Raw genomic sequence first — 25,687 nt, forward strand, 5'->3', positions numbered from 1 at the left:
GTCAATTATATGTATTTCACTAAGTTGTTTATTTTTTTTAAATCATAACATGATGAGTATTGCTCTCTTGGATAGGTCTTAACTTCCCCATTTGGTGTGTTGAAGATTGCATGGACTCACTAAATCCAAATCTTCTTTCACAACTGTTTAGAATATGTTAATAATTTGTTTTATCCGCAATCAAAATGAGCTCCTACCAGATCAACCAAACAAGAGAATATTCATTCTGTAGTAAAATATCTTCCACATATTTAACTTGGGTATCAGCAGATATTCTGAACTCCCTTCTTTTCTGAACAAGCTGAATATTTCTATTGGACACAGTTATAGTTAGAATCTGACTATACCTGTCTCACATGCTATATGAGAGTTGTTGTTCTAGGACCCATAGAATCTTTCCAACTATATAAACTGCAACCTAAATTTGTTCCTAAGTGAACGGCCTTCAGTGTAGAAGATGGCCAATATTCTGGACAATCTAGACAGATAATATATCAAACAGCTAGAAAAACGTTGGTATTTGTACATTCTTGTGGCTTCAAACATTATGTTCTTGTATTATACTCCACCAACATGAATTTAAAAGTTAACCAGATCTTCACACAAGTCTTAACATCTCTCTGAAATCAGTTTGCCCACACAAGAACATTCCTATCCATGTCCAAATACTAAACCTTTAAAGCAAGGATTGCCATTATTAAGCATAGATATTATCTGATGCTTATGTTCAAGTAGACCCTGATTTAAATATAAATCTGTGTGATTGAAATTCTTACCTCTTTAACACAGTCCTTATGGGAACAGCAGCAACAGTGTGAATTTATGATGACAAACACTGGGCAAAAATCTCGCTTTGAAAGATCCATCAGGAAATACTAATACACACAGTTTGTGTGCAAAACTCTTCTAATTAGAAAAGACTGTTAAATTTCACACTTAACGCACAGCAGAAGGAAAGCAGACATCAAGCTTTGAAGGAAGCATATTCGCCTCATTTACAACTTTATTCTCCCTCATCCTGTGTAGTCTGTAGAAGTCAGAGCTCTGTCCAGAACACTGCTTTCACAGCCTAGGACCCTTGAGACAGAGAACACACACAAGCAATAAATGTCATGCAGTATGTAAACCTATTTAGAGCTCCTCCCATTTACTTTCCTGTACTTTTTAAGCGAAGTGGTAAGAAGTCTGAACAAGTGCTATTCAAAGTTCATATACTGTTATACCATGCAGAAAGGTAAACAGAAGAGAAAAATGAAATCTCTTTATGTTTCTTGAAAAACTACTTATCAGCTGTTTTGCAAACTTAGTAGCAACACTGGGATTTTTTTCAAGAAAAAAAAATCTATTCACAGAACTCCATCCCCATCCAGTTCCCACTGCAATCTTTGTAAGATTTTACAATACATTTTGTATTCTATTCTAGAATAGAATACTAGATATGTACACATTATATCAAATCATTGTTATGGTTACTGTTGTATTTGTCACTGTTATTGTTATACTAGTTAACTTCCAAACTCCCCTTTCTTTCAGGAAATCCTAAATACCACTAGAATACAACTGAAATTGCCCTAGAACTCTTACTCTTGACAGGGTAGTTACATCTAACAGCACTTCCAGCTCAACCATCTTTGGCAAGGAATTCTGCCATCAGCCTACTTTGAGTAAGGTTCAGATGAAAATAGCTACAGAAAAAGCAACAGAATTTGTTCTGATTAATGTACATGCAGTAATGGGGCTGTTTTTTTTATTTATATATATATATATATATACACACACACACACACACACACTATATATACACTATATATATATATATATATATATATATATATAAAACAGCCCCATTACTGCATGTACATTAATCAAATATATATATATTTGTAACAGCTACATCCAGTTGTAACAGTCAAAAGAACCTAATGATTTAATATAAATTGACAAAGCAGGAATGTTATAATACATAAACATTTTTAAAGCAGGCACTGAAAATCTATTGCTGCTTCTTTTCCATAATGTAAGCCTTTCATTTGGACTGGTTTTATTACATTTTATGGTGTCTATTTACTAGGCTGCTACCACTTAACGTCATTATTGGATGATTAACTAATTAGTTTTATATTTTTAGGCTCCTTCATCTATGTATTCTTGTAAACAATCTTGTTCAAAGAATCTGGAATGCAGACTACAAATACTTTAAATTAAAGTAAGAATTGATTGCTGGTCATACCCAGATCATATCCATATATATGGATGATCTATATCTATATCATTATATATATACCGACTGCAGTTCACCAATGGTATAATACACAACTGTCTGTATACAACGTACATAGAGTATCCTACATGTAAATAAATACCAGAAAAGTTATAACCATTGAGATGGTACTTAGGATTTCTTCAAAACAAAAGACTTAAATAAAGAGTCTGAAGTGAATTTTACTTTAATCGCTTTAATCTTCTTTTAGGCTTTGTGATTAATTATGCTGGCCCATAAACTCCTGAGTCAAGCTGCACAAAGTACTTTTACCAGTCTCCATTACTATTTTGGAAGGCTATTTTGGTGCTGGTTTGAACTAGATGCAGGCTGTTATAAACCATTAAAGGAATTTTAAAAAGAACCCATGATCCCAATGGAAAACAAAGATGACCTTCCCTCCCTCCAACCCCAAGGCAATAACACGGAAGGCAGTTCATTTGTTCAATGCTCCTTGTGAAATACAAACTCCTATTATTAGCAACCAAGTTGTGAGGTTTGCATATTTAATTTCCTCCTTTCTGGTCTATAGAGTGCCCTAATACAGCTTTTAAATGTATTTTTATTTTAAAAAATAAAAACACATTCTACTACTGTTCTTGTTTTTACTTATAGAAATGGAAGCTGTATTTTCCCATAAAATGCAATAATGTATTGAGAACTGATAACAGTGATTCTTTTAGCCTGTAATATTAAATTCAACAACTTTAGCTTGACATGGAGAATGCTGCCAAACAGCCCCATCTAATAATATTTTTAATTGATCCTGTTGTTCTTCTCTCAAGTCCTTCTCCAGATGCTATGGCATTTAGGTCCCCTGATATATTTAAGGGGAAAGGCTACAATCCTAAGCTTTCTTTCTATGAAAGTAAACTTATGAATTCAGCAACCTGAGCTAGACAATTAGGGTGAAATGTTCTTTAGTCTAATAATTAGCAGGCTTAATTAAGTTTACAAAGCCTCATGTTTTATAAAACATTCATTTCTACTTGTGCTATCTATTTGCCCATAAATGTAACTTATTTTTATATGGACATTCTAGCAATTGTCTAAACATTAAATCATTGACATTTCCGGTTACCTAAGACCACTGCATTTTCTGCATATAGCCCAAGTTACCCTATTATATGTGTAAACAGCACTCCCACCTTATCTGGATGTTGTTTCAGTCAGACATATAAGCTGAATTTTACTGGAAACCCTTTCAACAATTTAAAGGGAAAGATGTCTTCAAGTTGAGCTCAACTCCTGGTAACTATACAAATATAATCATTCTGCTCCACATACAATTAAAGGGCACTTACAGAAAAATATAATAAAAAACTTGGTAAGAAAAAAAGCCATAGGACAAAAAAACAAATCCCATCAACATATTCTATATTATGGCTCAAAAGGTAGAAAATAAATCCAAGAGACTCAAGGACAGAATGTCCTTTAACAAACTGAAACAGTATGTCTTCATTCATGCTTAAATACTTAGTGTACCTCCAGGAAATTAGTAACAAACTCAGGTCTTAACAAACATTTGTATGGAAATACAGGAGACTAACATCTTAGCCTCAGGTGTTTGGCATAGTTATGGAATAGTTTGGAATTTCATTACTCATTGTTTTCACAATTGTGCTATGTATCATTCCTATTTCTGGATTTTGCATTTTTGCAGTCTTTGTTAATAGAAGTAAAACCACAGAAATTCGGAAGGACATTAAAAATGATGCTTAAAATTATCCTCATGAGCTGATATCAATTTTTAATTCTTAGAATATTTAGCTATACCAATTTTAAAAACTGCCTAACTTTATAGCTCTTTGCCCTGCTTAGTTATTTTCTGATTTCAATATGAAATTATGGAATTTCCATTTTCTATGTAGGCAGAGGCTTAATGGAACGACTGATAAGCTTTTGCATTGAATTTGCTTGGCTCTATATGCTGCAGCTGGTAAGAAATAATGGTTCCAACCCAAAGCAAATTTGATTCATATGCAAAGTTTACCATTTCCCCCCCTACATGTCTCAACTTACAAACTAAGAAAATTTCTCCCCTTATTTTATAGTGCTACATCCTATATGTATCCAATCTAAATTAAGGTGATCTGCTTAATGACCGCAGTAAAAAATGGTAATAAAATGAGGTCTGGTCACGTGATGCTTCGCTTAACAACTGCGTTGCTTAGTGACTGAAATTCTGGTCCCACTTGCAGTCATTAACCAAGGACATTAACCTGTAGTTCTGTTCTATACTTCAGTCAGACTGCACCTAGAATACTGTTTCCAGTTCTAAGATAGAAGGATGCTAAAAAACTAGAAAGGGTACAGAGAATAATGAAAAAAATATTGAGGGGCTTAGAGGCTAAGTCCTATGAAGAATGGTTAAAAGGAACTGGACATATTTAGACTAAAGAAGAGAAGGCTAAGGAGATACAATAGCATTCTCCAAATACTTGAAGGGCTATCACAGGGAAGAGGTATGCTGTTGTTAGAATTGTATCCCACCTTCTCATATACAACTCAAGGTGGCAAACATAGCTAATTCTGCTGCCTCCTATTTTCCCCACAATAACAACCCTGGTGGGTTGGGCTAAGGAGGGGGAGCTGGCCGAAAGTCACCCAGCTGGCTTTCATGCCTAAGGGAGGCCTAGAACTCACAGTCTCCTGATTTCTAGGCCAGTATTTAGCCTTGGCTCTCATAGGCCTCCACAGCAACCAAGGGTAGGACAAGAACCAATGGATAGAAACTTTACACAGAAAAATCCAAGCTCAAAATAAGGAGGAATTTCCTGACCATGGGAACTATTAAGCAGTGGAATAGCTTCCCTCCTGCAATTGTGGGGGTTCCATCATTGGAGGTTTTCAAGCAAAGTCTGGATAGCCATTTGTCTGGGGCTGTACGAGGATTTTTGCCCTGGGCAAGAGAGTGGACTAGAAGATTTCTAAGATCCTTAAGGAAATTGATAGCCAAAAATATCCCTTTTTCTGGCTTTTAATCACAATATTTCATGAAAATGTTAATGAACTCAAATGTCTGCAACTATTATAGAATTTTATTGGTCTAATAAAAGTGTTACTGTAATGGATATTTTTATTTTTGCCTTATGGCCAACAGAGGAACAACTATGTTTTAGTCTGTATTAAAAGTCATCGGAGAGGGAAAATAAGAAAAGAAGGCAGAAAAGAGGGACTTTATGTTGAAAAGAAAGCATAATGGCATAAGGGTCATTTGGAGTTAAAAATGAGGAAAAGAGGAAGAATGTGGTTGTATAGATGTATGGAGAACAGGACAAGACAAGTTAAGAGAGTGGTAAAAAAAAAAAACAGATCAAACAACGATATAACTGAATGAGATGAAATCTGGAGAACTAATCAAGTGATGGTAGGGCAGGCTTAATAAATCATCACAGGAAAAAGGCACATGAGAAATCTTTAATCTGTTATATACATTATTTAAGATGGATCAGATACAATTGTTTAAATACAAACACAGTTTATAAATTATGCAGATTAGCAATCACCTTGGATGTTTGTTGACTTATTAAACTTGTATCCTACCACAATCTAGCAACTCTTGGGTGACTTACAGTGTATATAGCAAATCAAAACATCCACAGTATAATTTAAAATAAATAAAATCAGAAACCCCCTACAAGATCGACGAACAGGAACAAAAATAAAAGTGGTGAAGTGCTTAAATAGAGAGAAAGCCCTCTGAAATAGTTCTGTTTTCAGTAGTTTCTGAAACCTTGTGGGAAGGGGAGTGCATCTGATTTCCATACTGAAGCCATTCCACAGCACTGGTGTCACTACAGAAAAGCAGCACATTCTAGCTTTGGGTCCCTCACCCCCTGGAAGTCGCGGGACTATAAGCAACTGTTCTCTACAAGATCTAGTGGGTTGGGACAATTCTGGCTAGGCAGGCAGCCCTGCAAGTAGGCCAAGCCATAAAGAGTATTAAAGGTCAATACCAGCACCTTAAAATGTACCCAGAAATGCATCAGCAACTAGTGTAGGCTCAGAAAATCAGTGTTCTGTGCTCCCACTGCAGGGAGGCAGTAAATATGCTGGGTGCTGCATTCAGAACAGTTGCACTTTCTGAGTAATCTTTGAGGGCAGCCCCAAGTAAAGCACAATATAATAGCCCAACCAGGTGTTAATGAGGCATGAGTTCCTATAGCCAGGTCCTCCTGCATCAGGTAAGGTCATAATTGGAACAGCAGCTGAAGCTGAGCAAAGCCCCCTTTAGCAATCAACTCCACCTGCTTCTAGCAGGAACTGAGTTCAGAAGGACTCCCAAATTGCAAACTGGCTCCTTCATGGGTAGTGCCTGCCCACACAGAGATCACACTAGCATCTACAGAAAACCCTAATGTACACATAGGAACTCTGTCTTACTTGGGTTCAACTTAAGTCTGTTCTCTCCCATCCAGACCTTCATAGATTCCAGGCACAGGGATACAACATCAACAGCATTTCCCCTGCAGCCTGGGGTAGTGATATAAAGTTTAGAGCTGTAAGTATACTAATGATACCACATCCCATACCATCAGATGACCTCACCCATAGGCTTCATACAGATATTAAAGCGCAAGGGAGAAAGGATCAAACCCTATGGCACTCCACATACCAGAGGCCATCAGGCCAGCCTCTCATCTCTTCCTCCCAACTGAAACTGCCTATTTAGGAAGAAGCAGATCCACTGCAAAAGTGTCTCCGCAATTCCCAATGGGCAGTCCAGTAACATGCCATGATCAATGGTATCAGATGTTGCTGAGAGGTCCAAAAGAATGAGGATGACTGTGCTACCCCCCGTCAGGTCCCAACACAGGCCACTCAAAAGAGCAACCAATACCATCTCTGTCCCATACCGGGGCCTGAACTCTGACTGAAAAGGGTCCAAATTTTCTACTTCATCTAGGGTGCTGCAAAGTTGGTCTACTACCCATCTCAACAACCTTCCTTAAAAAGGGGAGGTTGGAAACTGGATTCTGAGTGTGCAGAGGTTTATAAATAAAATAGTGTACTTGAAAAGGTTTGTCTGGCAATTTCTGCATGCGCCAGAAATGGTAACAAGCACAGGGAAAATTGTTAGACAGTATTATGAAAACATACATACATGGACATTTTTTTTTTAAAAAACTGATGCCCTCAAACAGAGCTTGATTCCTCATGAACCGAAGTGGCTTGCCACTGCCTTCTTCTGGCGTTTCGACTTTCCAGTCTAGGTTATAGCCTTGGCATTCCCAGGCAATCCCTTACTAAAGTACTAACCAGGGCTGCCTTGCTTAGCTTCTGAGCAAAATCTAAGTTGGCTAGTTACTGCCACCTGCTGAACCAGAATGGATATACCCCTTTATAAAAGTTAGCATCCATCTGAAGAAGCAGGTAAACTTTGCTGAACTTTGCACAATAATTTTATCTATCAATTCCTGATCAACAAGGCACACTTCTTTCTTCTCCTTCAAGATACATGCTATACTTTTCAACCTAGAAAAGTTATTGCTCACATTTAAAACTAAGAAATGCTTTCAGAAAAAGCCTAGTAACTGATTATGGACATTACAGGGAGCAATAAATGGATAATTTAGCACATCTCTCTTTGCACTAACTATATGATCAAACTGCATCCAAAACAGATACTGCAGCATCACTTGCCTGCAGTAAAAACTGAATGGACTGAACAAAAGGCAGAAGATTGCATCACACAAAGAAACACAACAAACTGCAATTTTGTATCATTAATATTTTTGTGACTGCAGCAGTTCTTTCTACTACAGTGCCCTGTTGATGCACAATTCAGAGATGATAGTAGCCTAAAGACGAAGCACATGCCAGAGATCTCACATTTGATCCTAGTGTGAAAAGGCTCCTACCTGAAGCCCTGGGACTCTTCTGCCAGTTAGTGTCAATTATATTGAGCCCAAAAGATCAACAGTCTTAGTACAAGGCCGTTAGGGATGTACACAGAGGACCTCCTTTCTAGTAGGGCACAGACCAGATCAGGTAAATAGAAGCAGAAAAGGGAAAATGCTGGGAAGACTCAGGATGGTTGGGTAGACCTGATGCACAGACATGGTGTCCTAACAGGCAGGAACCACGCTGAGACGAGGAATAAGTCTCTAGTGTTTTATTACTGTTACAGTAGACAGAAAATCCTAACAAACTGAAGAAGCATGAGAAAACCCATACAGATAAACGCCAAAAGTCAAGGCGGGTCTGTTCTGTGTCTCTTTGAATGACTGCTCAATTCCTCGCTACTACACATGCATTTTCCCCCCTGGATAGGGGCCCCCTCCTGCTCACCATCAGTGCTCATGAGACATGGCTGTGGTCTCTGGCTTCAAGCACAACATATCAACCAGTCTACCCACTTTAATCTTAGCAGGCGTCCCTTTCCCTACATGCCCCCCCTCAATGTCCCTGCATCAGGTGCAGAATGAAGGATGCTGAAAGGAAACCACTTGGAATATTGGCTGGTGTGCTGGAGCACGGGTCACGCAGAGGAGAAGGGGAAAGGGAGTCAAGACCCTCTGGATTTTGCCTCAGCCGAAACCCAGAACAACCAAAATGTTCCAGGTTTCAGTTCTGCCGAACCAGATCCCACCTGGAATAGTTTGGCAGACCTTCTAAGACACAATGTATGTTTCAGGTTTTAAAAAAAACACATTTTTGTTTCATACACATCCCTACAGATGCATTTAAATATTTCTAACTTGGAAATTCTAGCAGTGAAACTTACATGTTCCAGCAATGTTATGGGATGTGCAGGCAATATTAGCAGACTCCTTATTTTGCATTAGGCATTCAAACAGACTCAGTCAAAAAACAACAACAACCCTACAAGAGGCCTGCTGGAAACACTAGGTTTCACTGGCCTTTCTAAATTCAAGGAACGTTGGAGCTCGACAGATCTCCAGGAGAGCAGGAACTGAAAATACTTGAAAGTGACATTCCCTGAAAGAAGGGACCTGAAGAGAGTCTCTTCTACCTGATCTTATGAGATGAGCAGAAACAAATGTGGTCCTGAAGATATCCAAGTTCAGAGCCATGAAGTCATGAATAAAGGTGACAACCAGCACTTTGAATGGCACCTAGAAGAAAACTGGTAACCAACGCAACTCTCAGAGTAGAGATTTTATAAGGGGGAATCATGAGTCACCCATAGGTACCTAAATTGCTACATTCTGGACCAGCTGTTGCTTCCAAGTGGCCTTCAAGAACAGTCCATGTGCAGCATATTGCACTAGCCCAAATGGGAGGTGACTGAGGCAAACCCCCTCCAATACATGTGAATTTTTTTCTTTTATTCCATCTTACATGCTTCAAAGCAATCCATCTCTCTCACCGATGATTACGATTCTTATCGGTGACAGGTGATGTGTATATATAGCTTGAGAAATATATACAAAACTTACACTGGTCACTCGACGGTAGATCTGCGCAGCATTTTGACATTCAGAATAAGGGTATTCAGATGTAGCCATCTCAAGCATACACATCCCAAAAGCATATACATCAACGGACTCATCGTATTTCTCCTCATACATCTCGGGTGCCATGAACTCTGGGGTACCTTAAATTAAAAGAACGATTCAGACTCTAAATGTCTCAAAGCGAGCAGAGGCTGCTGGCGTTACTCACCGCAGAAGGGAGCAGATGGGAAGACCTGTGAGAAAAGAAGAAGTGGAGGCAAAAAGAAAAGGAAGGATACCCTTAGTCATTCTTTTTCATCAATGAATCCCATAGGTCTTCCATTGCAAGGTCTTTGCAAGAAGTGAAGAATGGTAAATTAAATATTTATGTTTTACCATTTATATCAATATTACAATCAAATTGAATTAGGAATAAAACAGGAAGTTTTAGTAATAATAATAAACAATCCTAGATTGAAAATAAATGGAGAAAAATAAAAGTAAGAGACTAGTTAGGCTGAAAACCAAATAACGTGTTAGCCACACTTACCTTCCCTCCCACTGAGAAAGGAGGTGCAATGTTTGTTTCAGCATACCTGCCTGCCCTCTGCTGTAAAGAATTAATACTGATTAGAGTCCACAGCTAGTCTCTGACCTGTAACGCTCCATTTATTTTTTTGAATAGTGTCACTTTAAACAAAGCCTTGCAATGAAAAACCCTCTGTCTATGAATAAAGCCTTCTTAAAAATGGATTTTTAAAATTTTCTGCAAAGGCCACTCACCAGAGCCCTTTTCACATACTTACCATTTCACCTGCAGTATATTTAATAGGCCTACTACAGATACAGGAAATAGTGAGGGAAATCCTATAGGCAAAAATACTCAGAAATATAAAGAGATTGAGTTATAGACACAGAGTGTGTGATTAACAAATCCTGAATCAAAAACAATTTGCAGGAGATGCATTATACCTGAGGTATCAAGTGAATAGTTTTTCATATGATAGAAAACTATACTATGTAATCAGAGATACTTAAAGCCAGAAATTGTATATTTACAATAAGGAGAGAATTATTTCCTGCAGGCAAACCAGGTTTTATGCAAATTTACAGACACCCTTTGAAATCCCTATCCACCCTCCCATGGTTCAGTAATTAGAATCTAAGCCTTAATTGAAAATCAGCATACTAACACAACTGTTAACAAAAACTGAGAATATGGCAATTTTCCAGTTGAAAATTGAACACAACACATGGAAAGGGGACTGTTGTGTTCAGGAAACTGGTCATTTCCACATAATTTTTCTTTTACCATTAATGTTTAATGTTTCTAGACTGGCTGGAAAGCAGGAAATGTTTCATTAGGACAAGGACAAGGTATCTGCAATAAGAAACTGTACCCTTAAAATCAGTTTTGAGGGATCTAAAACAAGAACTGCATTCTTAAAAACACACAAGTGCAGACTAAAAAGGACAATCTTCTCCCTTGTTAGCCTGCTTCCTTCACACCGAGAATAGCAGAACAGAGCCGTTAAAACCAATTCTATAGTAATAAAATATCTGACAAATCCAAAGTAAATGCAAAAGCCCAGGAACTTATAGATGGAAAATTGCTTTTTTTTTTTTTTTTTTTTAAAAAGATGTTTTGTGTCACCCATTTTGTTTCCCATTATTTCCAGCTTGCAACAGAAATTTAAATAGAGTACAAGTATTATGGTTTTAGCAAGAGTGTTCTGCTAACTGTAACAGTCTATGGGCTCAGCACTCTTCCAACATACCCCAATACCAAGGATGTATAATGTACAAGGTCTGTTGTATTAGAGACTTTAGGGCTGAAATACAGAAAAAGCTCAGAAACAAGCTTCTTTTGTTTTATTAGAGTTAGAGTAAGACACCAAAGCTTTCAAATGAGGTCTGCTAGAAGAGAACTGGAACTTACCTATCACACTTTTGGCAAAAGAAGCTCGCTTTAAAGTTGCCAGGCCAAGGTCTCCTATCTTGACTGATCCTGTGGGGCCAGTGATAAAGATGTTGTCACACTTCAAATCACGATGGATAATGGGAGGAGTGCGTGTGTGCAAGAACTGCAAACCCTTGAGTATTTGCCGGCACCAGCTTCGCAGCACTTTAATTTTCATCACTTTAAATCTTTTTAAGTATCTAGGAGAGAACAACCCAAATAAAAGTAAGCTTCATCTTGAAACTCATGCTGACCAGTTACACAATTACATTATAAATATTTAACAAACAGGACATTAAAAAGCAGTGTCTCATGTTCAGTTAACATTAGGGGACATTGGCCAAAGGTGAGAAGTATTCAAGTACTTTTTTTCTTTTTTGAAGGTTAAGAAAAGGTGCTAAATAGTTGGAAGCAAAAGGGATTAGAAAGATTACATCTCCTGCATTTAATTATATCAGACCCGTGAGCTAAAAGATATTAAATAACTGTATATTATTTGGGTCCACTGAATACATTATATTGGACAATTTTCCCCCAGTTTCCCACCTCCCCTTTTTGGGGAAAGAGGTTGAGAAAGTGGTGGCGTTGCAGCTCCAGAGGATTCTGGATGAAATGGATTATCTGGACCCTTTCCAGTCGTGTTTCAGGCCCGGATATGGGATGGAAATGGCATTGGTCGCACTTATGGATGATCTGTGGCAGGAGTGGGATGGAGGCAGCGCATCCATCCTTGCTCTTCATGACCTCTCAGCATCTTTCAATACCATTGACCATGGTATCCTTCTGGATTGACGTAGGGAGTTGGGGGTGGGCGGTGTAGTTCTGCGCTGGTTCACCTCCTTCCTCCAGGGCCGATCCGAGTTGGTGTTGATAGGGAGCAAGAGATCGGCCCCTACTCTGTGGGGTGCTGCAGGGCTTGGTACTCTCTCCGCTCCTTTTTAACATCTACGTGAAACCACTGGGTGAGATCATCCGTCACTACGGGGTGAGGTATCATCAATAGGCTGATGATACTCAATTATACATCTCCATCCCGGGTGAAGTTATTGATGCTGCGACCACCCTTTCCAAGTGCCTGGGGGCTGTGGGGCCTGGATGGGGAATGACAGACTGCAGCTGAAGCCACTCCTGGTAAGACAGTGGTAATGGCTCCTTGGTACCCGGGAAATTGTCATCTTTAGTTTTGGATGGGATCATACTGCCCCAGACAGACCCGGTGTGTAACTTGGGGGTCTTCTTGGACTCATGACTCCTGCTCGAAGAGCAAGTGGCAGTCGTGGCTAGGAGGGCCTTTGAGCAACTTCATGTTGTGCACCAGTTATGCCCCTTCCTGGAATGAGAGGCCCTTCGAACAGTCACTCATGCCCTAGTTATCTCCCATATAGACTACTGCAATGTGATTTACATGGGGCTACCCTTGAAGAATATCCAGAAGCTACAGCTGGTCCAGAATGCAGCTATGGGGGCAATTTAGGTACCCCAAGGGCAGCACATGTAACACTTCTGCTGCATGAGGTGCACTGGGTTCCAGTCTGCTTCCGGGTCCAATTCAAGGTGTTGGTTATGACCTTTAAAGCCCTACATGGCATGGGACCAGGATACCTGAGGGACCGTCTCATCCCCATCACATCGACCTGTCCCACCCGGGTATCCAGAGAGGGCATGCCATGGACCCCTTCTGTTAAAGAGTTCCATCTGACGGGGTCACAGAAGCGTGCCTTCTCTGCAGTAGCCCCTGCCCTTTAGAACACTCTCCCCCCAGAGGTGAGCCAGACCCCTTCACTCCTGGACTACTGCAAACAATTAAAGACCTGGCTTTGTCACCATGCCTGGGGCAGGAGGGAGAATAGTCACACTTGGGGAAGGCTAGCTCCCTAGAATGGCCCTGTTTTGCTTGCGGGTTTATAGTGAACCTTTAGCCATCTGGTTTCCATCATATCTGTATTTTATTATGTATTATATTTATTCTATAGTTTTATATTACATTGTTTTAATTGTGTTTTATTGTAAACTGCCCAGAGTCCCTCCTCAGGGAGAGATGGGCGGTGATAAATTTGATTGATAAATAAATAAACAAATAAACATACAACTAAAACTAACAAATGTGTTTTCTTTTAAATGAAGCCATTAGGGTTTTTTAACCACGAAGTATGCCATAACTGTAACACAGCATCTCATTTAAAACTGTTTAAGTATTTTGTCATTTTTAGCAATTAAATTTGGAGCAAAAAGTAATGCTTATAGTTATATTCTCTTTGCATGCTCTGTTTACAAGAAGTCAGTAGAGATGCTGGCTAGGAAAAGATGTAGAGAAGTCATCAGTTCTAGCAGAGTAACTATGGGGCTGAAGCTTTTAAGAGAACAGAATTGGCAACTGTTTTTAAGAGCCAAGGATGGAAGGAAAAGTGCCGAAAATTTAGTAGAACTTTCTATGGTAGGTCTTGATGAATGGGCATGGAAAATTACTGAATTATGTATCAGTAGAAAATACTGAAGGAGAAATCTAAGGAACTCAATTTGATGATACTAGTGAGAACCGCTAGGTTGGAAGGAATAAAAGCAGTACTACTGTACATGTCAATTACTGACTACCCAACCAAGGGGAAGATGAAATTTTCCAAAAATAAACTGCAGATCTTTTAGAGGCTTGAAGTAGTAATAAAATGCCCTGGCATCTGTCAAAAACAAATTCTGCTAAGCACGATCCTGCCAACAAATTCCTGACTTGTCTTGCTGACAATGCTTTTCTTCAAAGGTGAAGGATGGTACAATAAGATCAGCGATCCTTGACTTGATATTAGTCAATAGGTAGGATTACCATAACTGTGCTACAAAAATCCCAATGACCACTTGATGACAGAAAAAACACATGAAGTTATCATTCAGAAGTCATCCAGAATTTTTCAGCCCAGATACAATAGCTTTACAACAAGGAAATGGAAGTAGCAGGAACACCAGGGGAAAGTGACCACATAATGCTGGATTTCCTCTCACAATAAGGTAAGATTAGTGAATAATGGTAAAGAGAACAAAGAGAGCTTACTCAAACATGTTCAAAATAAAAAATAAAAAATCAGTAGCTGCTCAGTAAATGTAGCAAACGATAACAATTATTTAATTCCTGTTTTAGCTCAATATTCACTAAAAGAAAGATACACATTCCACCAAAAATTTTTTTAGAAGTTAACACAGTCAGGGAATGAATCTTTACTCTGAAATAGTTTAAGACTCCAGAACTAGATGAATTGCATAGGAAGATGTGGTTTCTATGTGTAATTCAAGGTGCTGGTTATCACCTATAAAGCCCTTCATGGCATAGGATCCAGCTAGCTGAAGGACTTATCTCCAATTATTTCTTCCTGTCTGGTGAGGTCAGGCAGTGTGGGTGCACTCTGGTTCCTGTCAATTAAACAGGGTCACCTTCCAGGATCCAGGAAGTGTGCCTTCTCTGTTGTGGCTCCTGCCCTCTCAAATGATATCATCCAGAAATTTATAGAGCTCCCATCCTAATGACATTCACAAAATCATTAAAAATATGGTTGTTCTCCCAGGCCTTCAGATAGGATGGTTGTCTTTTTGGGTTTTCATTAGTAGTGTGTTGTCTTCTGGGTGGCTGTGATATTCTTCTATATAAGCTGTTTTTCTTTTTTAATTGTAAGGCACCCAGAGTCATTAAGGAGTCAAGTAGCCTCAAAATTGAATCAAATAAATAAATAAATAAAACAGTCTTTGTTAAAACATTCAGGAGTCTCCGGTGGTTACTAGATGGTCAAAAGGTTGAGCAGGTGAGGGCCTTTAAATATCTAGGCGTGATCTTCCAAGACACGGGGTCACAGAATACACATATTGACTCTGTGGTCTTAGAGGTTCAAAGAAGCACTTCAGCCATTTTTAAAGTTTCCCCCCCCACACACACTAAAGATGGTAAATGTATCTGTGGCTTTAAAACCACTTATAAAGCCCCACATGGCATAGGATCAGGCACTCTGAAGGACCACCAGTCCCCACTGTCTCTGCCCACCCCACCAGGTCTAGCAGAGAGGGCATGCTCTAGGTCCCATCTATCAAACAGTGCAATCTTGCTGGACCCCATGCCTACTCTTTGGCTGAACCTGCCCTGTGGAACAGCATCTCCCCAGAGATCCTGATCGCCCCAACCCTGTTAGCCTTTCACAAGGCTCTGAAGACCTAGCTGTTCCCTAGGCATTTGGGCCAGGAGTTTAGTCTAGTTCTGCTGATAATATGGCTTTCTGTTTTGAGGTTTGTTGTTTTAAGCAGGATGTCATGGGTTATATGTTGTGGTGGTGGTTTGAATCTGTGTATGCTGCCCAGAGTCACTGCTGTGAGATGAGTGGTTCTATAAATAATTAAAACAAACAAACAAACAAACAATTCACAGCTAAATCTCTGGCTCAACTGCTTTATGTTTCCCATTTAGGTCCCTACCTAAGTTATAGTAAAGGTAAAGGTTTCCTTTGACATTAAGTCCAGTCGTGTCCGACTCTAGGGGGCGGTGCTCATCTCCGTTTCAAAGCCAAGAGCCGGCGTTTGTCCATAGACACTTCCGTAGTCATGTGGCCGGCATGACTACATGGAACGCCGTTACCTGCCCGCTGAAGCGGTACCTATTAATCTACTCACATTTGCATGTTTTCGAACTGCTAGGTTGGCGGTTATAGGTTGGCAGTTATAGGTTGATGGAAATGGTGCAAACTAAGTTTATCAGACCGCTGCTCCCTGCCCCAAGATGTATATCCAAAACGAACTTCAGGCTTGAGACTGGCCAAAATGGTCAAAAGAGGGTCAAGTGAAGAACTTGGCTATTAATCATTAGCTTAAGTACTACTATTTTCCAGTTGGACTGATTCTATCAATTCTATCTGATGGTCCCAAGTAATCCTAGGGAAAAATAATTTTTAAACAACTTCCTTTTTGTGGCCTTTCAAGTCTTTACAATTTCTTGAATTCTCTTAGGCTAAGAGAGTCATAAGAGAACAGCTTCTAGACACTGACCACCAGAATGAGAGAAATCTTATTCCCAAATCTATTTCAGCATGGTGTAACTACCCCAGATGGAAACCAGCTAATTATATAAATTCATTAATTTCTCCATGGCATTTAAAGTTCTTTTTTAGGGTCAGATTCAACAACCTGCTCTCAGCATTCCTGCATGGGAGATTTAGTGAATCTCCTATGGCTAGTTGAACCTGCCATTCATATGCTGTTACACTGCCCATTTTAAAATGATATCTGAAGAACGTTCACCTTTCCTCTGTTGTCACATATCCCAGGTTGGCTTGAGGAATTTTATGATTTTCTTCTATCAGATAATAATAGTCCTATCATAGGCAATATAGCCAAGTTTTTTATAATAGCACTGAATGTGCATAAACAATTGGTCTCAAGTTTATATTAAGAATTACTCTTATATTTGTATTTTAATAAAGTTTTCAATTATTTATGATTAATACCCCAATTTTTTCAATGGTACAGGTTGATCTATGTTTATATTGTTAAATTACTTTATTATAACTTTATTATGTTTACTTTCTCTTTTAGATTTAGACATAATTTTATCCAAGAATTTTAGAGCTAATAGTGCTATTGTATCAGTTATTTTATTCAGTTTATTCATTTCACAAATGTACACTTGATCTTACTGTACTTTTTTTAAAACTGGTCACTGACTGAAATTAATAAAATCTAATCTAATCAATCAATGTAATGGCATGGTAGAGCCAACCAACAGTATATATAAAAGTTAACATAAAATTTCCTACAGAAGTTGATTGTGATTTTTTTTTTTTACAAATAAGGGAAAACTGGCTTTCAGTACCACAGATTCTCTGAAGTTTGGTTCGAACTGACAGAAAATATAATACATTTCAATTATACAAATAAAATAAAAATATACGTAGAAAACAAAGATTAAACTTAGTACTGCTTTAATTGGCTATGTTTACCAAGTAACAATAACCTGAAATAGATTTTCCTTCTGATTTAATTTTACCTGGATTTCCTTTTTGTTTTTCTAGAAGTTCCAAACTTTAATTAGGGCCTGAAGGAGAATAATCTCAGCAATCTCCTTCATTCTATCCAGGCATATTATGTGTGCTCATCTCCCTTTCCCCAAAGTTTTGGTTTTGTTCTTTAAAAGGATCATTTTTTTTCTTTATCTGGGAGAAGATGGGTTGAGGGAATTTCTAAAGCCTACGCCTGAGAGTTATACTCAAATAACTATATTCAGTTTCTGTTGGGTACTTAGAAAGGTGGAGAGGCTGTAGTATTGTGAAAGTTGGTTAGCTTTCACAACAGAATGGAATATCAGAAATAAAAATGGCAGAATGAATGAAATTAATGTATTTCTTTTCTATCCTGCCATATTTTATATTTTTTTCTGTTTAAAATTTGGCTTTAAAATTAGGGTTTTTCCCCCCCAGAAACAGTCTACAACTAAAATCTTCTCTGCTTTTTCAACACTATAATAAAGGGGGTTAGGAGATCAATGCCCCACACACAGTCAATCAAGAGAGAGAACAGCAGCATGACTTAGATGTAGGCACTTAAAAACTATCCTACAAAAGAGGGTGGACACCAAAGTAAGAACAGATATGTCCACTGCTACAGTTATACTAAAACGGAGATAAAAATGGGCAAAATATATCAAGCAGGATTTCTTAGGGGTCTTCATGACAAAAAAGGAAAATTTTAAAAAACCACAGTTCTGCTTTGAAAAGTGGTATGTTTTTTAAAGTATACTCCTTTTATCATTTTCCAGGGTATGTCGCAACATACTTATTTCTCTTTTAATTAAAAGAATCTACCTAATTTTTAAAAAAAGGGGGGGAAGATAGAAAGCCTGTCAGGCAGCAATAAATATCAGTGGACTCACCACACTGTCCATCCTGATTTATGGAAACACAGATGGTGCTACTAGTTAGGAATATTTTCTATCACATTAGATTGAAATACCAGCTGCAACCCTTCTAAAATTTCCTTTAAACATCTGAGATCCTCACAGAAAGACAGATACTTTGTGGATCTTTTAACTTTAAAAACTGCAAGAATGATAGCTATATACACTGATTTCCTGGAGGAAAAGTGGAATTTAAATATAACAAATGTTAAAAGAACAATAAAGCTATTCTTAACTTGAGAATCAGAATATTCACGAAGAGTTAAAACTCAGAAATTCTCAGCAATTCTTTTCCAGTATTTAGTATAGATATGACCAATCATAATCTAAATGTGGTCCCTATCTGTTGACCACAACCAGTAAACAATTATCAAAATTAAGAGGTAAAATGACTGATTCTCAATGGCATGATTTATCATTTTTCACTAAAGTTTGACCCTTAACTTCCTTGTACTCCTGAAAAAACCACCAAAATTTTTTAGCCCTGCCTGCCATGTAACATCACCTATCATTACACACTCTTCCTGCAGTCCTTCAAGCCATTTTTTTAAAAGGTACAGCCTCCAGGCACAAAAAGGGCATCCTGATTCACCAGTATTCAGAGTCCCAAAGTATGCATATTGCCTCAAAAATGTGATTCAAATTAAGAAATTCTAGTTTCAAATAGTTAAATTGAACTATTTAGAATTAGAATACTTTGATTATATTGTATAAGCATATTCCAAATACGCTACTGAAATACTATCAACATTTGACAATGCTTTACTTACCACTAGAGGACTCCCTTGCTACTCATTTTGCCTGGAATTCCAGGCATTTGCTACACTAGGGACATGATGTGGCTTGCCAAATGAAATTCTACAAAACTCTTAACATTCCCTCTCACAATACAGCATTGACAATAGTCCCAGAATGTTCATAATTTTGAAGCCGAACGGGAACATTTTGGCCTCCTCCTCAGAAACAGGAGAGAAAAATATTCCATAACATATTTAAGGAGTTTTGTACCTAAAGTGGAAATTACTATGCTTTTCATTTATTTCTGATAATTTTCAGCCAATGTTAACCATTCAGGTTGTGCTTCACAAGCTTATACTTATGTTTTCAATGCGCCAGATGTCCTAAGTTTAGTAACCAGAACAATACACTTCTTTCCCTTGACTGTAGATTCCCAGGAATCATAGAATCTATTGTTAACCATTCAGGTTGTGCTTCACAAGCTTATACTTACGTTTTCAATGTGCCAGATGTCATAAGTTCAGTAACCAGAACAATACACTTCTTTCCCTTGACTGTAGATTCCCAGGAATCATAGAATCTAACAATATTAGGATGCTGAAGCCCTTTCAGCATTTCAGCTTCCTCCTTAAACCGTTGCCTTTCTGATTTGGACAGCTTCCGATCCTAAAAGGAATATCAACAAAAATGTATTATAAAGAGCTACAAATAAATATTAAAGCAATATTTAGCCACAAATGTAAAATGTTTAAGGATAAAGATTACATATTACAAAGCAAAGCATGAAAAGCTGTTTCTGCCAACAGTCTCTCAATTCCTCATGTAAACTATTGATTACCTTCATCTGCAATTTCCTGCACCAACTGCCAACAGTTGTTGGTTTGGCTGTACCAGGAATTATGTAAGAGGAAGAAAGTATCATAAAGTGGTAGGAGATATAAAAGTGTTGTAATATTTATTTCTTTTGCTCCTAGAAAGCAAAGTACTCTTGCCATACCCTTTATATATAAGTTCTTATGACTTAAAAGTTTCTCTTTATTAAAAAACTGACTTTAGTAATTTCTTTCTAATTTTATTACAACCTCTTATCAGACAACCCAAAGAACCCAACTTAGTGCCACTGAATAAAAAAGGATCTATCTTCAAATAAATATATCAAGAATCTCTAAACAGTGTTCTGTATTCTTGTATGAATTAATGTCCTCGTTCCCAATTACTCCACTAGCAATATTTTTAAGACATAATTTAAGCATTTAAAGATAATATACTTCATGAAAGCTTATACCCATAAATAGGGAAAAACACTGAAAACAATAACCAGATTCCCATACGTCTATAACTAAGGTTATAGTAATATGCCTTTGTTGAAATTTCTTAAAAAAAAAAAAATCTATGAAATTTAATAATGTAATTCTATTTTTGTGTACTGGTAGTAAGTCCTACTAATTTCACTGAGATTTATTCTCAAATAAGAGGGTACAGGGCTGCAGCCTAAGTCAAGGATAATTGAAATTTATAAAACAAGGGTAGTTGAAAATATTGAGTTAATAATTAAGACCACAGCTTATTTTACTGATTAGGTCAGTCACTGGATAATATACACAGAGTGCCAACTTGGAAGAGGTGGCTTTGAGAATAATGCAAAAGGAAAAGCAAATCCCAGGTTACGTCTTATGCAATGATTTTTCTACTGGAAAATTATTATAATGTATAGCAGATATAAACATGTAACTTCTTAGTAAGCAAACACAACACATGTGTTTTTTCTACTTCAAAGTAATATTTCTGTAGGAAGAATCATATGGGGAACAGTCCTACAATCTGTACAAAATGAGATCCTGAGAACACAATGGTATATCATCAGCTAGATAGTGCATGAGAATAAAGTTGAAGGAGGTGCTAAATGTTTCAAAATTCAAGCAATCAACTATTCAAGTATCACTTCTAATATTCCAAGATCAATTACTCAGTTCAGCTGTCTTCTGCTTCTGTGGTATATGAAGCAAGAACAAGAAAGTGTTGGCCAAGACTCTCCCACCTCCTGAGAAAGAGAGATCATACGTATGCATATATATGTGTTTCTAAAAGATCTTGATCTTTTTAGGTAAGCTTTTAGAATATCAAAAATGTACTTTATTACATTTTGGTCTTAGCATGATATCAATAAACCATGGCTTACAAAACATAGTGGATGGATTTGTACAACAGAAAAAACTTAAAACAAGCAGAGCATATTTTATTTCATAAAATTAATCTAATTTTTATCAGGGCATCAGTGAAGACTACAATCCAGGAGATAAACTAAAGTTTACATAAGAAAACGAAAAGTAACACAGATTAAATGTACACATTATAAGAAAAGCTATACTTCAGCAGTAATGCTGTAGTTATTGACCTGAAGACCTAAAGCTACATAAATGCTATGATTGCAAAATAACACCTGAAAAATACAAATTATTATTAATGTTCCTGCTTCCTAAGAATCTCAACACTAACTTAAAAAGAACGATTTTCCAGCAATTACTACAAAAATTGTAAAAATTACAATTACATTTTAAAAAATGCTCTCAAAAGTACTAAGGTAATACCCAGTGAAACCTCAGAATTCATGAAGTTCTCATTAATTTATTTAATAATATTTGAAATAAACCCAAACAAATCAATACATAATGTTGATTTGTATCCTTTATATTAGAGGTGGCAACACTCCCAGACTCCCAGGTGACCCCAATCTTTCCCCAGTTAGCTGGAGGACCTCAGACTGGGTCAACAGAAAGGTGGTGATACTAAAGGAAAGGAAGAGGTATGACTATTTATAGATATTTTCAAGCAAGTAGGCTAATAATCAGATGCTTATTACACTTGAGTATATGGTCAAACACTAAGGACTGGTAAGAACAGAGTAGTTGCCTAGCAGAACATTCTAGCCTGTGTGAACCAAACAGCAGTATTTTAAAAACTTGTTAGTTAATTAAACTAAGTTCTAAGGTGTAACATGTGCAGTTCCAGAAGCACACATAACTGCCTATGCCACTTCATTTTGCACCAACTGAAGCTTCTGGATATTTTCCAAGGGTAGCCCCATGAACAGCACATTACAGCAGTCCATTCAGGAGGTGAACAGGGAGTGAGTGACTGCAAGTAGAGCATCTAGGAATGGGCACATCTGACACACAACACAAAGCTGCACAAAGGCTCTCCCAGCCACAACTGCCACCTACTCTTTGAGCAGGAGTCGTGGGTCCAGAAGGACCCCCAGACTGCGCACAAGGTCTGTTTGGGGCAGTGCTACCCCATTCAGCACCACAGATGGTAAATTCCCAGGTCCAGAGGGCCCCCAAACCCAAAACCACTGAGTCATGCCAGAGCTAAGCCGAAGCTTGCTGTTCCCCATCCAAACACCAAGGCGGATGAAACCTTATCCCATGGCAATGGATAACCTCATTGAGCACATTCATATAGATGACAAACGGGAGTGGAGAGAATACCAAACCCTGTGGCACCCCACACAGTAGGGGCCAAGGGCAGGACCTCTCGTTACCAATCAACACCAACTGGAACTGGCCTTGGAGGAAGAGAACCAGCACAAAACAGTGCTTCCTGCTCCCAGCCCCCAAAGCTGGTTCAGAAGGATACCATGGTTGATGGTATCGAAGGCCGCCAAGAGGTCAAGTACAAGGACAGATGCACTACCCCTATCCTGCTTCTGCAAGAGGTCATTCAAAAGTGCAACCAATACTGTTTCCATCCCATGCCCAAGCCTGAAACCTGACTGAAAGGGTTCTAGATAATCTGCTTTATCTAAGATCCTTTGAAGCTGTTGCACGACCACCTTCTCAACAACCTTCCCTAGAAAAGGAAGGTTAGATACCGGATGGAAGTTATTCAGTATGGTAGGGCCTAGCAATGGTTTCCTGAGGAGGGGGCAAACCAACGCCTCTTTAAGGGGTGGAGGAACTTTCCCCTCTCTAAAGGAAAAATTCATCACCAGCAGAAGCCAACCACATCTCGCCTCCTGGGCAGCCTTAGCTTGCCAGGAGGGACATGGATCTAACGAGCAGGTGGCCGAGCTCACTGTTATAAGGGACCTGTCCACTTCCTCAGAGCCTACAAGCAGTTTGCCTGCTCAGTTCTTCTAAAGGTAAAGGTAAAGGTTTCCCTTGACGTAAAGTCCAGTCGTGTCCGACTCTAGGGGGCGGTGCTCATCTCCGTTTCAAAGCCTTGGAGCCGGCGTTGTCCATAGGACACTTCCGGGTCATGTGGCCAGCATGACTCACGGAACGCCGTTACCTTCCCGCCGAAGCGGTACCAATTAATCTACTCACATTTGCATGTTTTCGAACTGCTTGGTGTGCAGAAGCTGGGACGAGCAACGGGAGCTCACCCCGCCGCGCGGTTCTATAATTATACTATATTAGTTTCATCATTAGTTCCATTCAGCAAAGAGTAACAAGGATGATCTGGCAACTGAAAGCTAGGTCTTTCAAGGAGACGCTAAAGGTACAGAGCTTGTTTAGGTTTGAGAAAAGATTCCTAGAACGGAGGCTATGATGGCACTCTTCAGATACCTGAACACACTCATTCTGGCGTGCAGAATATGGAATAATAATCTTAATTTACAGGAAGGCAGATTCTGATTGAATGTTAGAGAAATCTTCCTAACTGTAAGGGCAATTTTATTGTAAGCGCCCAGAGCCCCCCAGTAGGGGAGAGATGGGCGGTGAATAAATTTATAAAATAAATAAATAAAATAAAATTTGACACTGGAATCAATTGCCCAGAGATGGTCTCCCCTTTATTGGACTTGTTCAAGTAGAGTCTTGGGAGCCATTTAATTTGAATTTCTTTTTTTTTTTAAAGAAAACTTTATTAAAGCATTTTCAAAATATACCTAAAAACTAAAAAGATTGAAACAAAGAAGCCTACAAAGAAAAAGAACTAAAAAGGTGTGAAAAAACACAGAACTACAAAGTGACTTCTGATTTTCTATAACAAAGATATACATAAATCAATATCAATCCCTTACTCCATATTATAGTAAACATTATTTCTATAAAGCATTTAAATTCTCATTATTACATTCCCTTCTAAAACAAAATTACCCTGCCAATTAAAGAAAAACATATAAAACCCTTCAAACATAATTTGGAACCCAATACTGTATGGTAACAAACACCACCCTTCTTCGCTATAATTTGCTCCTATCTGCCAACTAAACTAACATTAACCAAAAATGTAAGAATTTTCAAAACAGCATACACCTTTATCCAAACCTTTAAGAAACCATCCTGATAAACACATTTAGACAATTATCCCACTTCAAAGGAAATCAAGGTATTTACATGTCTCAGTATTATGTACAGAGCTTTCTTCTTGTCAATTTCAAATTCTACAACCTGCTTTAAAAAGCCCAAACATTTGTCCAAAATCTTTCACCCTCTAGAGTTTAATTCTCTTTCTTGATCATGGTGTGGTGGCAACACTGTCTTCTTACCTTCAACTTTCGACAACTCAATTTTCCTTTGACTATTTAAATGTAAGTCACCAATTCTCATCTTTTTCTTTGGAGAAACCACTTTACTCTTAAGGTAGATTTCAGCCTTATCACTTTCTCTTGATTCTTGTGACAATTTGGACTCCACAAATTCTGAAAAATGCTCCAAGACTTGAATAACAGCATTGCAGAGATCTTTAAATATCAAATTAATTTCCATATTTCTTAACAGTAAGATAGATTATGGTGCCCTCTAGTGCCTCAGGAAGGTAAAGTCATTAACACTGTAACTGAATACACTCTCCAGCCTTTTTATCTCCTGTGTGGCCAATCAGGAAAATAAAAAGTAGTAACAAAGAGCATTCCCATGGGAAAGTGAAAGCAAATAGATCAGAACTCCAATCCGCAGATTCAACAAAGAGAAAGTTTTAGATTCCTCAAAAATCACTTTAATAAAAAAGCAATAAAAAATGAGATTCTTTAAATCTCAATTTAGTAAATTATATATAAAAAGCCAAATTACCAAGTTAATAATTTTCAAAAATAATGAGAGTCACCAAGAGATTCAGCATTTCTTTGTTGTAGAAAGCCTCTCTTTCGTAAAATTCAAACAAAAAAACCTTAGTGCTGTAGAAATGGGGTGGGCAGCTTTAAGGTCCATTATGGCCTCAGAGCAGCTTGGGAAGAAGATGAGGCCCCACCTCCCAGCTGGTCACTTACTAGTCAATCGCAAAATGCCATTTTGCGGTCTTCTGGGTGTGACCAGCTGTCTGGAGAACACATGGGGTGATTCCTGGGGTTCTCTTTAATCCAGAGAATGCTTCTGGGCTCCAAGGAAGCCTGCCTGAACCCCCCAAAAAAGGCACTCTGACAGGTCAGTCCACAGACAGCAGAAAAAACCAGCTCAAGCCGCCAT

General features: G+C 38.2%; 1 protein-coding gene across 1 annotated transcript in view; it reads right to left on the minus strand.

The window, feature by feature from the left end:
- Window positions 1-25,687, minus strand: part of WNK1 (WNK lysine deficient protein kinase 1) — a 137,769-nt gene that overhangs the window by 72,387 nt on the left and 39,695 nt on the right. Inside the window, exons 2-4 of the mRNA XM_063308558.1 lie at window positions 19,771-19,943; window positions 11,603-11,823; window positions 9,667-9,824 (exon numbers count right to left, since the gene is read on the minus strand). Of these exons, the coding sequence (XP_063164628.1) occupies window positions 9,667-9,824; window positions 11,603-11,823; window positions 19,771-19,943 (552 nt within the window). The remainder of the gene's footprint in view (window positions 1-9,666; window positions 9,825-11,602; window positions 11,824-19,770; window positions 19,944-25,687) is intronic.

Source organism: Candoia aspera, chromosome 7, assembly GCF_035149785.1.
Source record: "Candoia aspera isolate rCanAsp1 chromosome 7, rCanAsp1.hap2, whole genome shotgun sequence".
NCBI lineage: Eukaryota > Metazoa > Chordata > Lepidosauria > Squamata > Boidae > Candoia > Candoia aspera.